General features: G+C 44.0%; 1 protein-coding gene across 3 annotated transcripts in view; it reads right to left on the bottom strand.

Moving 5' to 3' along the window:
- ADGRE3 (adhesion G protein-coupled receptor E3) overlaps positions 1-9,474 on the bottom strand; it is a 56,161-nt gene extending 46,687 nt beyond the window's left edge. The window contains exons 1-2 of one of the 3 annotated variants that reach the window (XM_030821862.1): positions 9,304-9,474; positions 4,164-4,214 (exon numbers count right to left, since the gene is read on the bottom strand). In XM_030821862.1, the coding sequence (XP_030677722.1) occupies positions 4,164-4,214; positions 9,304-9,328 (76 nt within the window). In that variant the 5' untranslated portion in view covers positions 9,329-9,474. The remainder of the gene's footprint in view (positions 1-4,163; positions 4,215-9,303) is intronic. The other 2 variants (XM_030821861.1, XM_030821863.1) reach the window with 2 other exon arrangements.
- Between the last annotated feature and the right edge of the window lie 8,611 nt (positions 9,475-18,085).

Below are 18,085 nucleotides of genomic sequence, written 5' to 3'. Positions count from 1 at the left end.
TCACCTCGGTGAGAGGCATGGTGAGCGTGCCTGCTGACATCTGTAATTCCAGTGCTTTGGGAGGCCCAGGTGGGAGGATTCCTTGAGGCTAGGAGTTGGAGAGCAGCCTGGGTAACATAGCAAGACATTATTGCTATAAAAAATAATTAAAAAATTAGCCAGGCATGGTGGCATGTGCCTGTAGTCCTAGCTACTCTGGAGGCTGAAGTGGGAGGATTGCTTGAGCCCAGGAGTTTGAGGCTGCAATGAGTCGTGGTCATGTCATTACACTGCAGCCTGGGTGACAGAGTGAGGCTCTGTCTCTAAAACAAACAAACAAACAAAATTTGAATTTGCAGGGTACCAGATTCTGATCATGGTATATGTTAAGGTATTTTTTCTTTAGGCTTCATTCCTATGAAAATGATAGATTCACAGAATTGAAAAAAAATCCAACAATAATTCTCTTATTACCCCAGATTCTGAGCTGTCTACTGCTTATTATACTTTTCAGAAAAATCCCAATCCATATACACACCTATGTGCATCCTTTTTCTTTACATTATAGGAACATATTACACATACTCCTCTGTTCTTTGGTTTTCTTGTAAAATTTTGCCTGAGAATTTTTTCCACAGCTTCACATGTGGAGCAACGTCATTATTTTAAAAGGCATTGCAGTATTCCATCCTGGGGATGGACAGCCCCAAATATGCTACTGAAACAAGGGTGCAATTGACCGTGCATGCAAGTCTTAATGCATTTTGGATTTTGTTTTATTTTACTTTTTTTTTTTTTTAAGAGATAGGGTCTCACTCTATTGTCCAGGCTGGCATGCAGTGGCAGATCATAGCTCACTGCAGCCTCAACCTCCTGGGCTCAAGCGATCCTCCTGCCTCAGCCTTCTGAGTAGTTGAGATTACAGGCATGTGCCAAAATGCCCAGCTAATTAAAAAAATTTTTTTATAGAGATGGGGGTCTTGCTATGTTGCCTAGGCTGGTCTCTAACTCCTGGGCTCAAGTGATCTGCCTGCCTTGGCCTCCCAAAGCACTGGGATTACAGGTGTGAGCCACCATGCCTAGCCTTTGGAATTTTATTTTTGGATAAAAATAAAATTATATGTTATATAATTTGTATATTATAATATAATATATAACATAATATATAATTATATAAGACAAACTATATATTTATACACATATATATTGCATATACACACATATGTGTATATATGTATATATATACATATATGTGTATATATACACATATATGTGTATATATATATACACATATATATGTGTATATATATATACACATATATATATATATATATAGCGTTTTCTTTATCCACTTGTTGATTGATGGGCATTTGAGCTGGTTCCATATTTTTGCAATTGTGAATTGTACTGCTATAAACATGCTTGTGCAAGTATGTTTCTTGTATAATGCTTCTTTTCCTCTGGGTAGATACCCAGTAGTGGGATTGCTGGATCAAATGGTAGAGCTACTTTTAGTTCTTTAAGGAATCTCCGCAATGTTTTCCATAGTGGTTGTACTAGTTTTAATTCCCACCAACAGTGTAAAGTGTTCCCTTTTCACTACATCCAAGCCAACATCTATTATTTTTTGATTATGGCCATTCTTGAAGGAGTAAGGTGGTATTGCATTGTGATTTTGATTTGCGTTTCCCTTATAATTAGTGATGTTGAGCATTTTTTCATGTTTCTTGGCCTTTTTTTTTTTTTTTTTAAAGACAGAGTCTCGCTCTGTCGCCCAGGCTGGAGTGCAGACGTGTGATCTCGGCTCACTGCAGCCTCCACCTCCTGGGTTCAAGCGATTCTCCTGTCTCAGGCTCCTGAGTAGCTAGGGTTACAGATGCGCACCATCACACTTGGTTAATTTTTGTGTTTTTGGTAGAGACGGGGTTTCACCCTGTTGGCCAGGCTGGTCTCGAACTCCTGACTTCAAGTGATCCATCTGCCTCGGCCTCCCAGAGTGCTGGGATTACAGGCATAAGCCACCATGCCTGGCCTGTTGGCCATTTGTATACAAAAGAGGTGGTATTGTACTCAGTGGAGCAAAATAGTCACCCACTAAGTATGCACAATTCTCCTGGGGGGGCAGGGAGAGGTGGTATCCTCTGCCACTCATTTCTTTCCTATCCCTTCCCTTCCTGTTCAGGTTCTGCTTAGTTCAAAGTGAGCTCTGAAAGTCTACTCTTAATCTTTTCCAGGACTTAATAACTTACCATACTGAGTATACTGGTTTAAACAGTGTCCTCCTAAAATTCATGTCCACCCAGAACCTCAGGATGTGACTTTATTTGGAAACAGGGTCTGTACAGATGTAATCAAGTTAAGATGAGGTCGTACTGGAGTAGGGTGGGCGCAGGTTGTTCCTTCATGTAGTGTCAGGGTGTGGGCTAGTTTGGGCTTCCTTCCAACATGGCGACCTCCGTCAGGCTGCTTATGGCCTCTGGAACTCTGGGAATGGGAATTGCGGTTGTCTGGGGGAGGCTCGGCAGCGAGAAAATGTGGCTGCTGGTGGCTATGAAGTGAGACTTGGAGCAGATGGAAATTTTTTGGAGTGAAATGTGGCATGCCCTGTAATGCAAATACCCTTCCATCCTTCCTGTGAATGGGCCAGTAAAATCTACCTTGCTCATGAATGGCTTCTTTTCCATGAATGTCTTCTTTTTTGTTTTTTTTAAATTATGGTAACATGCACATAATATGAAATTTACCATCTTATTGCAGCACTATTCACAACAGCAAAGACTTGGAAACAACCCAAATGTCCATCAATGATAGACTGGATTAAGAAAATGTGGCACATATACACCAGGGAATACTATGCAGCTGTAAAAAAGGATGAGTTCATGTCCTTTGCAGGGACATAGATGAAGCTGGAAATCATCATTCTCAAACTATCACAAAGACAGAAAACCAAACACCACATGTTCTCACTCATAGTTGGGAGTTGAACAACGAGAACACTTGGACACAGGGCGAGGAACATCACACACTGGGGCCTGTCCAGGGTGTGGGGGGCATGGGGAGGGACAGCATTAGGAGAAATACCTAATGTAAATGTTGGGTTGATGGGTGCAGCAAACCAATATGGCACATGTATACCTATGTAACAAACCTGCACGTTGTGCACATGTACCCTAGAACTTAAAGTATAATAAAAAAAAAAGAAATTTACCATCTTAGCCATTACTAAGTGTACAGTTCGGTGGAATTTAATACATTCGTAATGTTGTGGAACCATCTCCATAACTGTTTTCATCTTGTAAAACTGAAACTCTGTACCCTCTAAACACTCACTCCAGGCTGGGCATGATGGCTCATGCCTGTAATCCTTGCAATTTGGGAGGTTGAGGTGGGCAGATGGTTTGAGGCCAGGAGTTGGAGACCAGCCTTGGTGTCATGGTGAAACCCAGTCTCTACAAAAAATGCAAAAATTAGCCCAGCGTGGCGTGTGTCTTTAGTCCCAGCTACTCGGGAGGCTGAGGCATGAGATTCGCTTGAACCCAGGAGGTGGAGGTTGCAGTGAGCCGAGATGGCACCACTGCACTCCAGCCTGGGTGACAGAGTAAGACTCTGTCTCAAAAAAAGAAGAAGAAGAAGAAGAAGAAAAAAAAAAGAGACTCTCAGGTTCCACCCTAGACCTGAGCCCTTCCCAAATTCTTAACCCACAGAAACCAAGAGTGATAAGTAACGAGACAAACATTTTTTTTTTTTCTCTTAGATTCAAGAGGTACTTGTGAATCTAGAGAGAGAGAGTCCCAGGGGAGTAACGTTAAACAGAAATGACCTTGTTCATTATTTGTTGACTTGTTTATAATCAGAATGATAATGATTACCATTCCTTTGTCTCTCCCCACTAGAATGTCTGCTTCATGAGACTTTGTGTGTTTTATTTTCTGTTATATCTCCACGTTGTACTCATTGTGGTTAGCAAAAACAGACAAATTAAAAATCAAACAAAAAGATAAATAAAAGGCTATCCATATTTGATATAATGATGAATTCAGCAAACAAATAATGAAACACAGGAGCAAGCCTTCCCAAATATTGTTCTCAGAACAGGCACTTTTCTCCAGCCCACGGGAGAACATGAGTGGCCCCAGGTCCAGCCCTTGGTCCACACCTTCTCTGTTCTGGCTCTGAGCACTCACTTTTGGTTTTCTGAGTCACAGCTCCAAAGAGGCTCAGCAGAAAGCAGAGGCCTGGAATAAATGGGAAACAGAAGGGAGAGACATGAAACAATTGAGGAATGATTCCAAGAAATGCCCCAAGGACTGTGTATCAGTTATCTATCACTGTGTAACAAATTACAAAAATGTAGTGGCTTAAAACAACCTTTTTGTTGAGTATGGAGATCTCTCAAAGAACTAAAAATAGGACCACTGTTGGACCCAGCAATCCCACTACTGGATATCTACCCAGAGGAAAAGAAATCATTATATAAAAAAGACACCTGCACTCATATGTTTACAGCAGCATTATTCACAATAGGCAAGTCATGGAGCCAACCTAAGTGTCCACCAACAGTTGACCAGATAAAGAAAATATGCCATATATGCACCATGGAATACTATGCAGCCATAAGAAAGAATGAAATCATGCCCTTAGCAGCAACATGGATGGAGCTGGAGGCCATTATCCTAAGTGAACTAACTCAGAAGCAGAAAATGAAATATTGTATGTTCTCACTTATATGTGGGAGCTAAACAGTGGGCAGACCTGGACATGAAGATGGAGACAATAGACTCTGGGGATTTCACAATAGCCATGACTTGGCTATTGTGAATAGTGCTGCCATAGACATATGAGTGCAGGTGTCTCTTTGATATAATGATTGCTTTTTTTTCTTTTTTTGAGACAGAGTCTCTGTCACTCAGGCAGGAGTGCAGTGGCGCGATCTTGGCTCACCACAACCTCCACCTCCCAGGTTCAATCGATTCTCCTGCCTTATCCTCCTGAGTAGCTTGGATTACAGGCACTCGATACCACACCGACTAATTTTTTTTTTTTTTTGAGACGGAGTCTTGCTGTGTCACCCAGGCTGGAGTGCAGTGGCGCGATCTCGGCTCACTGCAAGCTCCACCTCCCGGGTTCACGCCATTCTCCTGCCTCAGCCTCTCTGAGTAGCTGGGACTACAGGTGCCCGCCACCACGCCTGGCTAATTTTTTGTATTTTTAGTAGAGACGGGGTTTCACCGTGGTCTCGATCTCCTGACCTCGTGATCCACCCGCCTCGGCCTCCCAAAGTGCTGGGATTACAAGCGTGAGCCACCGCGCCCGGCCACACCTGGCTAATTTTTGTACTTTTAGTAGAGAGGGGGGTTCACCATGTTGGCTAGGCTGGTCTTGAACTACTGACCTCAAGTGATCCACCCACCTCAACCTCCCAAAGTGCTGGGATTACGGGCATGAGCCACCCTGCCCAGCCCAATGACTATTATTATTTTTTTGGGTAGATACCCAGTAGTGGGATTTCTGGGTCCAACAGTAGCTCTATTTTTAGTTCTTTAAGAGGTCTCCATACTCAACAAAAATGTTGCTTTAAGCCACTAAAAAAGGGGAGGATGTGGGGTGATGAGGGTTGAAAAATTACCTATTGTGTACAATGTTTAATATTTGGGTGATGGGTACATCAGAAACCCAGTCTCCACCATTATGCATGTAATATCCATGTAACATACAAGCACATGTACCTCTTGAATCTAAGAAAAAAATGTTTGTTTTGTTATCACTCTTGGTTTCTGTGGGTCAAGAATCTGGGAAGGGCTCAGCTGGGTGGTTCTAGCTTGATGGTTTCATATGATTGTAGTCAGTTAGTGGATGGGGCTGCAACAGCTGAGAACTAGCTGGGCATTGTCCCTTCACCTGTTGTCTCAGGGTGTTGGGCTTGTTTGGGCTTCCTTCAAACATGGATACCTGAAGCAAGCTGCTTTAATGGAACATCTAAGCTCTAAGCATGAGTGTCCCAGCCGATGAGGCTGCATCTCCTCTTGACACTCATCCCTGAAAGTCACCTGGCTCTACTTCCGTCATATTCCCTTGGTTACAAGCAAGTTACAAGCTCATTCAGATTCAAGTGGAGAAGAATCAAATTCTTCCTCCTTATGAGAGACCAGCAAGGTTCTAGAAATGCATTTTTGATGGGGGATACTACTTCCACCTTTTTGGAAAATAGTCTGCTCAGGCTGGCTCTATTGTGGCTGGTAAAGAGCCCTTTGCTCTTCCCCATGCCTTTCCAACATCAGGTGGTGTCATCAGTCATGTTCCTGCTTCTGCAAAGACCTAAAGATGCTGGACAGATGGACTGCTTTTTTTCTGTCACTTCAGCTTTGCAACAACTTTAGCAGGAAAGTGCTATTAGCGTCATCTCTGTTTTTCAGATTAAGAAATGGAGGCACAGAGAGGGTAAGTAACTTGCTCCATTCACTGGGGCTAGTCAGTGGCAGAGCTGAGGTTAAACACGGGTTCTGGGTTCTAGCTGATAACCCACTACACCACATAGCCTCTCCTTCAGAAAGCCCACAGGGCACTACATGCATGGAAGTGCTGTTCAGATTGTAGACACTGTAGGTTGGCATGTTTATTGTGACAGTGACTTGTCCTTTCTCCCCTGGCAGATGCCACTCACCAGATCTGACTGGAGCCTCCAAGTGCAGTAAAGGGCCAACTGGTAAACCATATGGCTGAATAGTGTTACCCTGTTCCTAAAACTCAGGCAGTCTGGGGGACCATCATGTTTCCTTAAGACTAGTCTTTAGTCTAACCAGCAAGCCTGTACTCACTAATTTGGGCAAAGGTCTTAAGTTAGGGTTTCTGAAGAGTCATTGGTGTGTCAGAATCCCAGAGTTCTAAGAAACTTTGGAAATCATCCACTGACTCATTTTGTAGATGACGAAATAGGTCCCCTGGGGTTAAGTGGCTGGCACACTAGTTGGGCAAATTTGAGTAAGTTGTTTAACTTCTCTAAGCTTCCTTATGTGAAATAGGGTGGCAGTATGACCTACTTTGTGGGGTTTTGGAGATGACCTAAATGAGGGACTGTGTAGAGCACAATGTCAGGCAGGAAGTCCTCCACTGATGCTGGCTGCCTCTGTCACCATTTGACTTCCTCCTTTCCCATTTGGATGCTTTTTCTTTCTCTCTTTTTGCCTAATTGCTCTGGCTTGCTGCCTATATTATCATTTGAGCTCTGTTGCTCAGGCTGGAGTGCAGTGATGCAATCACAGCTCACTGTAACCTTGAACTCCTGAGCTCAAGTGATCCTCCCACCTCAGCCTCCAGAGTAGCTGGGACTGCAGGTGTGTGCCACCATGCCTGGTTAATTTTTCTTTTTTAATGTTTCGTGGAGACAGAGTCTTGCTATGTTGCTCAGTCTGGTCTCGAACTCCTGGCTCAAGCAATCTTCCCGCCTTGGCCTTCCAAAGCTTTGGGATTATAGGTATGAGCCTCCATGCCCAACCCTGGAATCCTAATTCTTGACCCAATGCTCATATCATCACCCTTGCCTGTACCATCCAGTAATATGGGCTAAAAGTTCCTGGATAACCGAAATTCACTAATAACCCACCTCAGAAGTGTCGAGGACTCTGTCTCCAGTTGCAAAAAGGCAGGCTTCTTTCACATGTGGTTCCACATATACTGAAACACCTCTTATATATAAGATGCTATGCTAGGGGTTGCAAAGGTGAGGGAGACATGGTATTAGGATTTAAGTGTAGCTTGTATTATTTTGATAGAATTTACAGCCTATCAGCTGCCTCTGCAGCAGAATAGCTGTGAGGCTTTGAGCAATTCACAGAACCTCTCTATGATGCAATTTCTTATCTGTAATGTGGAGATGCTGTGTGACAATGTAAAGCAATTTAAGCCTAATGCCAGGCTAAAGTAGCTGCTTAATAAATGTAAGCTTTGATTGATATTGGGACTATCAATATTGTTAATTCGTCTGGAGCTGGAAAGACGGATGGGATTTCATCCGTACAGAGATGGTGGTTGAAGCCATGGAATTAGGAGATTCCTATAGGGAGAGGGAGTAGAAAAACAGAAGACCCCAGGAAGGATCCTGTGGGAGGAGCGTTATAGCAAAGATCTGGAGACAGATGGTTTGGGTTCAAATCCCAGCTCTCTTATTTACTAGCTGTGTGATGTTGGACAAATAACATAACCTCTCTGTGCCCCAGTTTTCTCATCTGTAAGATGAGGATACCCCATGAGCATACTGATGATGCAACAGATTAATACATGTAAGATGCATAGTGAGTTTTCAAAAATGTTGGTTATCATTATTTTACTTGTATAAATTTATGGGATGCAAGTGTAATTTTGTTACATGCATAGATTGCACAGTGGTGAAGTCAGGGCTTTTAGAGTATCCACCATCCAAATGATGTACATTGTAACCATTAGGTAACTTCTTATTTTCCACTCTCCTTCTACTCCCTCAGCCTTCCCAGTCTTCATCGTCTATCATTCTACTCTCTATGTCCATGTGTCCACATTATTTAGCTCCCACTGATAAACGAGAACACGAGGCATTTGTCTTTTGATGTCTGAGTTATTTCACTTAATATAATGACCTCTAAAATTAATAATAAAATTATCATTTATTTTCTTGTCGCAGGAAAATGATAAAGGAGGGAGAAGAAAGAATAGCAAGAGAAAAAGGAAGAAAGTCAGGGCAGGGCTAGGTTGCAGCAGTTATCAAGAAGGAGAGGACATCAATTAGAAAACAAAACTTGCCAAGAGGAAGATGAACAACCTATTAGAGGCTGGGTGCAGTGGCTCACGCCTGTAGTCTTAGCACTTTGGCAGGCTGAGGTGGGCGGATTGCCTGAGGTCAGGAGTTCCAGACCAGCCAGGGCATCATGGTGAAACCCCGTCTCTACTAAAAATACAAAAATTAGCCAGATGTGGTGATGTGTGCCTGTAATCCCAGCTACTCAGGAGGCTGAGGCAGGAGAATCACTTGAACCCAGGAGGCAGAGGTTTCGGTGAGCCAAAATCGCACCACTGCGCTCCAACCTGGGTGACAGAGCGAGATTCCATCTCAAAAAACAAAACAAAACAAAAAAAAAACAAAAAACCAAGCTACTAGATTGGATAGGAACATTTTAGGGATATTCGAGAGCCTACTTTGAATAGGGTGGTCACGAAGGAAACCACACTCCAAAGGGAAAAGGTGAGAGTGTTCAGAGCAGAAGAAAGAGGAGGAGAAAATAACCAATTGTTGAACCAAGTGGTCCCTGACTGGGGGATAGGTTAAGGCTCAGTCATTGTTACAGTCACACATACCTGGAAGAAGCAATGGTCCCTGCATTTCTGTGGTACGGGTATCCCACGCCAGCCAGCCCTGGAAGCTCCCTATTGTGCCGTAAGCCAACCACCTTTCCTAGCTCAAGAAATCTCATGAGAATTGAAGTATGTATCTTAGGTCAGCTGACTCATGAAATTGCTATCAGAAAAACGAACTGCTTCCCCTCTTTCGCCATCAGACTCATGGTTCTGCTTTTCGTTTATTTGCTGTACCTTTTCTGCCTAGCCATTGTTGATCACCTTTGGGATGACTGAGTCGGTAAATTCTAACTAGGAAATGCCCTGAAAGTTACATCACATTGCCCGAGGATTAGGAAGTGCCTTTGGGGCCAAAATAAATCTTAAATAAGCCTGTGGTTTTGAGCTGAGTAAACAAGATTGGAGGGCGTCTGTGTTGGTATCTGAAGTTTCCAGAGGAGTCATTTTCACATATCTTTCTCTCCCCCCAGTAGATGATACTTACTGGTTATGATTGCTGAGCCATAAGTAGTTAAGAGTCCTAAAGTCTCATAGAAGGTAATACATTATTTGGTTATTTGGACCAACCCTAACCAGTCACAGGACTTGGGAGAAAAGGTCTCTAAATCTATCCTTCCTCCAACGAATATTTATTTATTTATTTATTTATTTATTTATTTATTTATTTAGGTCTTGCTCTGTTACCCAGGCTGGAGTGCCGTGGCACAATCATAGCTCACTGCTACCTCAAACTCCTGGGCTCCAGCGATCCTCCCACCTCAGTCCTCTGAATTGTTAGGACTGCAGGTGCATGCCGCCATGCCTGGCTAATCTTTTTTAGTTTTTATTATTTTTTTTTGAAGAGAGACAGGGCCTCGCTTTGTAGCCCAGGCTTGTCTTGAACTCCTGGGCTCAAGCAATCCTTCTGCCTCAGCCTCCCAGTGTTGAGATTACAGGTGTGAGCCACTGCACCCGGCCTCCCCTGCTTAAAACTCTTCTAAAGCTCTTCATTAGACTTAAAACACCAGACTTCCTACTGAAGCAGTGTCATTGTCTGGGGTTCATCCTCTCATGCCAAGGAAATCAAGGATGTGGAAGCACAAGAAGTGAATTTAAGGCCGAGCATGGTGGCTCACCCCTGTAATCCCAGCACTTTGGGAGGCTGAGATGGGCGAATCACCTGAGGTCAGGAGTTAGAGACCAGCCTAGCCAACATGGTGAAACCCTGTCTGTACTAAAAATACAAAGATTAGCTGGGCATGGTGGCACATGCCCGTAATCCCAGCTACTCGGAAGGCTGAGGCAGGAGACTTGTTTGAACCCGGGAGGCAGAGGTTGCAGTGAACGAAGATTGTGTCACTGCATTCCAGCCTGGGCGACAGAGTGAGACTTCATCTAAGAGAAAAAAAAAAGTGAGTTTAAGAGCAGAAGTTTAATAGGCAAGAGAAGAGAAAAAAGAGAAAAGCTCTATCCTGTAGAGAGAGAGAGGGGGCTCCCAAGTGGGTCTTCCGGTCTCGTGGTGAAATACATGGGGTTTTATAGCCGAGCTTGAGGAGGTGAGGAGAAGCTGTCTGATTTACATAGGACCCGAGAGATTGGTGGGACTGGGTGTGCTGTTTGCATAGCACACATAGAAGCTGGCTGCCCCATCCTCATCTTTTTTATGCAGATGGAGTCTCTACGTGGCTGGCACCATGTTGCCTGCTTTTTTACTGCACACATGGTGATAAAGAAAAGGGAAGAGGGAGCCTCCATGTTGAATATGCCTGCCCGCCATGGAGCCTTTTCCTATTGGCACAGCTGCTGCATTTACCTTTGCAAACTTCCAGCTTGCTTATTTATGTTTGTAGCTCGATTTTCCAGACTGTTCTTTGTTGTGGTGGTGATGATGATGATGGTGATAATAACGGTTGCGGTGGTGATAGTGGTAATCATGGTAGTGGCAGTAGTGATGGTGGAGGTACAGGTGGTGGTGGTGATGATGAAGGGAGGGATGATGGTGATGATGATCATGGTTGCGATGATGGTGAAGATGATGAAAGTGACGGTGATGGTAGTAGCGATGGTGGTGGTTACATTATGGTGATGTTTTCAGAGATGGTGGTGATGATGGTGATTGAAGGTGACAGTTGCAGTGAAGGTGATTGTTGTGGTGATGGTGATGAAGGCTGTGATAGCAGTGGTGATGATGATGGGAGTGAAAATAGCAAAGGTGGTTGTTATATCGGTAATGGAGGTAAAGATGAAAATAAATGATTTTGGGGCTGCTTTTTGTTAACAGGGAAGCCTTACTGAGGACTCTCTTACCCTCACCAGTTGCCTGAATAATGTCTTTTTAGCTCCTGTATCACTAGATACAACAGAAACAAAAATGAACAAACAAACAAGCAAACAAAAAAACCACTGCAAGAAAGTAGCCCTGGTGGCTACTGAAGACATGGTCATGGATTAAATCATTTAGGGAGAGATTATAGAGATTATGGCCTGTCAGCCCCTCCATGGGTTTTCCTCATCCACATCTTCGGCCTAATTTGCTATGACTCTCCCTTGTGCTTCCTGTGCATGGGACACAGAGGTCTCTTTGTTTCCTGAACACATAGAGTTTTTTCCCACCCCAGGGCCTTTGCATGTGCTGTTGACGCTTTCCAGGATGCTTTCCACCTTAATATTCATGTTTGTCTCCTCTATAGTCCCCCAGTTTTTGACTTTTTCTCTGTCCCAACTTAGAAATCCAGAGTGCCTTGACTGCTCTGTGACATCGCCAGCTGTATGTTTTACCCTGCAGGCTCAAACCAAGCTGAGATCTTGAACATCTCCAGGTACTGACAAAGGTGTTTAGGTTGTTTGTCAAAACACTGCAAGAAGATTGGGTGTGGTGGCTCACGCCTGTAATCCCAGCACTTTAGGAGGCTGAAGTGGGTAGATCACCTGAGGTCAGGAGTTCGAGACCAGCCTGGCAAACATGGTGAAACCCTGTCTTTACTAAAAATACAAAAATTAGCCAGATGTGGTGGCATGCGCCTGTAGTCCCAGCTACTTGGGAGGCTGAGGCAGGAGAATCGCTTGAACCCAGGTGGCGGAGGTTGCAGTGAGCCGAGATTGCGCCATTGCACTCCAGCCTGGGCAAAAAGAGTGAAGCTCCATCTCAAAACAAAAACAACAGAAACAAAAACGAACAGACAAACAAGCAAACAAACAAAAAAACCACTGCAAGAAAGTAGCCCTGGTGGCAACTGAAGACATGGTCATGGATTAAATCATTTAGGGAGAGATTATAGAGTGGAAAAAGAACCCTGAGTAACTCATTTAAAAACTCAGGCAATGTTAATTTGTGCAAAGGCAATAGAAAAAAAATTAAAAAAAAAAATAAAGGAATGGAGATGCAGCTAATAGAGGAGACAGGACAAGAATGGCCACAGAGATGGGGGGGCGGAGGTGGGAAATGAATGGAGTATGGTATTACGGAGCTAAAGGAAAGAGATCACACTGAATTAAGAATGAAAAATACCCACAGGACAGAGCTGCAAGGAGGTTGTTTGTATGCTTTTTTTTTTTTTTTTTTGAGATGGAGTCTCGCTCTGTCACCCAGGCTGGAATGCAGTGACGTGATCTCGGCTCACTGCAAGCTCCGCCTCCCAGGTTCACGCCATTCTCCTGCCTCAGCCTCCCGAGTAGCTGGGACTACAGGCGCCCGCCGCCTCGCCCGGCTAATTTTTTGTGTTTTTAGTAGAGACGGGGTTTCACCGTGTTAGCCAGGATGGTCTCCATCTCCTAACCTCGTGATCCGCCCGCCTCGGTCTCCCAAAGTGCTGGGATTACAGGCGTGAACCACAGCGCCGGGCCCGGTTGTTTGTATTCTTAGCAAGAACAATTACAGTAGGGAAGGTGGTGGTGGTGGTGATGATGATGATGCTGATGATAGTGGTTGTGGTGGTGGTTGTTATATATAAAGTTTTGGTGACGTGAAAGAAATAGCACTCGAATATAAAATTTTCCTTTTAATTCTCAGCAAGGCAAGTTACTTCTATACAGAAGGGTGCGCCCTTACAGATGGAACAATGGCGAGCGCACACTAGGACTTGGGAGGGGAATGGGTTCTTATCCCGGACTCACGTTGCCCCTGCTGCTGTGTCGTTCCCCTATTGGCTAGGATTAGACCGAACAGGCTAAATTAATTCCGATTGGCTAATTTAAAGAGAATGACGGGGTGAGTGCTTTGGCGGGAGTCAGGGCAGAGCAGGTAGCGGGTAATCGGAATGAGTTAGGGTGGAGCAGGTGATCAGAATGCATTAGGGTGAAGCAGGTGATCAGAATGAATCAGGGTGGAGCAGGTAATCGGAATGAGTCAGGGTGGAGTAGGTAATCGAAAAAGGTTGCTTTATGAGGAAGTTAAGTTTAAAAGTAGAAGGCAAAGAATTGAATATACTGACATATTAATTCTTTGAAAAGAAATTAGAATTCATATCTAACATGGTGGTGATGATGATAACGGTTGTGGTGGTGATGATGGTGATAAAACGGTTGAGTGGTGATGGTGGTAATCATGGCAGTGGCAGTTGCGATGGTGGTGGTAAAGGTCGTGGTGGTGATGATGATGGAAGTGATGATGGTGGTGATGATGATGGTTGCGATGGTGCTGAAGGTGACGAAAGTGACGGTGATGGTAGTAGCAATGGTGGTGGTAACATTACTGTGATGTTTTCAGAGATGGTGGTGATGATGGTGATTGATGGTGACAGTTGTAGTGAAGGTGATTGTTGTGATGGTGATGAAGGCTGTGATAGCAGTGGTGATGATGATGGGAGTGAAAATAGTGGAGGTGGCAGTTATGTTGATAGTGGAGGTAAAGATGGTGGTGATGCCAATAATGGTAGGGAAGGTGGTGGAGGTTGTGGTTATAATGGTGCAAGCCAGAATTATGTGGATTGAGGAAAAAGCGTGAGGTGAAGAAGTGGAGACAGCAAGTGAAGTCACCTGTAAAGACAGTTGGAGAAAACAGTGTGAGCAAAGCAAGATGATCAAGAGACTTCCTTGAGTGTTTGGAGCATGGCAGAATTAGCTGGCTATTGGGATTGTCAAGGCCATGAACGTACATAGTAGGTTTGTTGGGCTCTCAACATCTTACTGTCCCAGCATGCATGCTGTGAGGCTTCCTGATCATTCTGCCTAGTGATCGTCTAGGGGTGGGGTTTTAGAGGCAAGAGTTGATCAAGAGAGACAGGTGGTGCTACCTAATGGTTAGGCCAAAGTGGTTGACATAGTTTGGATGTTGTTCCCTCTAACTCTCATCTTGAAATGTAATCCCCAGTGTTCGAGGTGGGGCCTGGTGGGAGGTGATTGGATCATGGGGGTGGATTTTTCATGGCTGGTTTAGCACCATTTCCTCGGTGCTGTCCTCATGATAGTGAGTGAGTTCTCGCGAGATCTAGTTGTTTAAAAGTGTGTGACTCCTCCCCTCCTCTCTCTTGCTCCTGCCCTCACCATGAGACACCTACTTTCCCTTCACCTTCAGCCATGATTGGAAGCTTCCTAGGCCTTCCCAGAAACCAAGCAGATGTCAGCTTCCTGTAAAGCCTGCAGAACAACGAGCCAGTTAAAACTCTTCTTTATCAATTACCCAGCCTCGGATATTCCTTTGTAAAAATGCAAGAATGGTTTAACTCAGTAGTTATGCTATTACGGAATGTTGGCTGCAGAGTCAGAATCCCTGGGTTCAAATCCTGGCTCTGCCACTGATTAGCTGTGTGACTTTGGGAAAGTTACTCAACCTCTCTTTTCTGCAGGCATCTCTGATCTGGGATAACTGCAATAGTCTCATAACTCATTGTCCTTCTGTCCCATCCTCCACCGTGCAGTCAGGACAGCTTTCTGAAAGATGATTCTGGGCCCATCACACCTCTGCCTCACAACCCCGTGAATATTTCACAGGCTAAATGCACTTACTTAGTAGGTGCATAAATCTCACCCCACTCTGGTCCCACCCCACTTCTCCAGCCTCATTTCCTACCCTTCTGCTTCAGCCTTTCTACCTTCCCTGATAAATTTTCTGTTTCCCTGAACTCCACATTCTATTTCTAGCCTTTCACGCCTTTGTACATGTGATTCTCTCAACCTGGAATGTCCCCCCGTTTTTTTTTTTGTTTTTTTTTTTGAGACAAAGTCTCACTCTGTCACCCAGGCTGGAGTACAGTGACATGATCTTGGCTCACTGCAATCTCCACCCCCCGGGTTCAAGCAATTCTCCTGCCTTAGCCTCCCGAGTAGCTGGGACTATAGGCATCTGCTGCCATGCCTGGCTAATTTTTATATTTTTAGTAGAGATGGAGTTTCCTCATGTTGGTCAGGCTGGTCTTGAACTCCTGGTCTTCAGTGATCTGCCCTCCTTGGCCTCCCAAAGTGCTGGGATTACAGGCGTGAGCCACCGTGCCCCACCTGGAATGCCCTTTCTTTCTTGCCACTCTACTCCTGGCCACGTCCTTCAAGTGGCATTCTTTTGCATGTCCTTCCTTGATAAACTCTTGTGAAAGGAAAATAAAGTCTCAGGACCCCAATTCAGGAATAAAATTAAGCTGAAAGCAGAGTCAAGCAGACAGCTACAGATAAAAGGACAGATATCTTCACAGGTAGCTACTGTATATTCATTTTGTCTTACATAAAGTGCTGATTTACTGAGCACAAGGTGAATACATCATGGACTATTCCTCCACCTGCTCCTTTTTACTCTTGCAACACATGGGTTCAGTAATGTGACCAAACTCTTCCTCTTTCCCCTTCAGTCTGCTTTTCCCACTTAAATATTGAAGCCCTCAAAATTATCTTTGGAGGAACAAACAGATAATGGTATGTTTTTCTGTGTTCCTTTCTTCCAGGCATGTTCTTAACCCTAGCAAAATAAGCTTCTAAATTGATTGAGACCTGTTGTAGGTACTTTTTGGTTTATAATCTCCACTGTCCCCTTCCCTGCCTCTAAGATAGAGTTAGCTTCTCTCATTTCTCTGTTCATATCCCATTTCATCAAATCTAAAGCATTATTAATTTTAAGGTACACCATTGGCCAGGTGTGGTGGCTCATGCCTGTAATCCCAGCACTTTGGGAGGCTGAGATGGGCGGATCACTTGAGGCCAGGAGTTTGAGACCAGCCTGGCCAGCATAGTGAAACCCCATCTCTACTAAAAGTACAAAAAATTAGCCAGGCGTGGTGGTGCACACCTGTAATCCCAGCTACTTGGGAGGCTGAGGCAGGAGGATCGTTTGAACTCAGGAGGTGGAGGTTTCAGTGAGCCAAGATGGTGCCACCGTACTCCAGCCTGGGTGACAGAGCGAGACTCCATCTCAAAAATAAATAAATAAACGTACACCATTATTTTATGTACCACTACACCTAACCATTAAACTATGACACAATACTTTATTATTCTTTATAAATTTTTATTTTATTCTTGAATGAGCTATAATAGATTTATTTAGAAATGAATATTTATCATGCATGGCTCTGTCGCATGCATACAAAAGAAACTAGCAGTGGGAACTAAATTTGTTAAGATGTTCTTGAAGCTTCTTCATATTCAGAATCTTCTAAATTACTTTCAACACAGTCATTGATGCCCATGTTTCAATGTCCATGTTTCTCTATATCAGTAGTTCTCAAGATGTGGTCCCCAGATCAGTTGCATCAATATTGTCTGGGAATTTGTTAGAAATGCAGATTTTTGGGCCTGGTGTGGTGGCTCATGCTGGTAGTCCCAGCACTTTGGGAGGTTGAGGTGGGTGGATCACAAGGTCAAGAGATCGAGACCATCCTGGCTAACATGGTGAAACTCCATCTCTACTAAAAATACAAAAATTAGCTGGGCGTGGTGGCAGCCACCTGTAATCCCAGCTACTCAGGAGACTGAGGCAGGAGAATCGCTTGAACCTGGGAGGTGGAGGTTGCAGTGAGCTCAGATCACACCACTACACTCCAGCCTGGCGACACAGTGAGACTTCATCTCAAACTAACAAATAAATAAATAAATAATGCAGATTCTTGGACCATATCCAGACCTGCTGAATCAGAAATGTTGAGATAGAGCCCAGTGAGTGTTTTTTAACAGACCTTCCAGGTGATTCTGATACATGCTTAAGTTTGAGAACCCAGCTTTTCATGGTATTGTTCTCTAGACCATCAGGAGTATTGTGATGTAGCATTTATTCAAAGAACCCATGAGAGAATCAGAGGCCATTGCTAGTTCTCTGCCATCCTCACGTTGCTTAGTGGGGCACCTGAGAATAAATCAAATGTTTTCCAACTGTGACGACAAATGAGATTATAATTCCTTTTCATAACCAAGTTATTGTGGTATAATATTCCAGGGGCTTTCTTGCTGGAAATCTAAAAGTGTGTTCTCAGTTATCTCTGAGAGTTTCTCGCAGGTTCACCTCATAGATGCCCCTGAATAGCCCTTTTCATCCTTCCATACATCCATCCATGCATCCATCCATGCATCTATCCATTTATCCATCCATCCATCCATCCATCCATCCATGCATCCATGCATCCATCCATCCATCCACTCACCCAGCCATCTACCTTTCATCCGTTCACTCACCGACCTATTCTTTTCATCCACCAACCCGTTTATGCACTCATCCATCCACTTAATCACACACTCAACTTTTCATCTTGGGTGACAGAGGTTGGGATGCTCGTGATTTTGATGAGGATAGAGATTGACATGCAAATTATTTTTGGTGTGGGATAGAGGCTGGGATGCACATGATTTTTTAGGGGGATAGAGGTTGGAATGCACATGATTTTGGGGA

This window comes from Nomascus leucogenys, chromosome 10 (genome assembly GCF_006542625.1).
Source record: "Nomascus leucogenys isolate Asia chromosome 10, Asia_NLE_v1, whole genome shotgun sequence".
Taxonomy (NCBI): domain Eukaryota; kingdom Metazoa; phylum Chordata; class Mammalia; order Primates; family Hylobatidae; genus Nomascus; species Nomascus leucogenys.
This window is presented reverse-complemented; position numbering and strand designations above follow the sequence as displayed.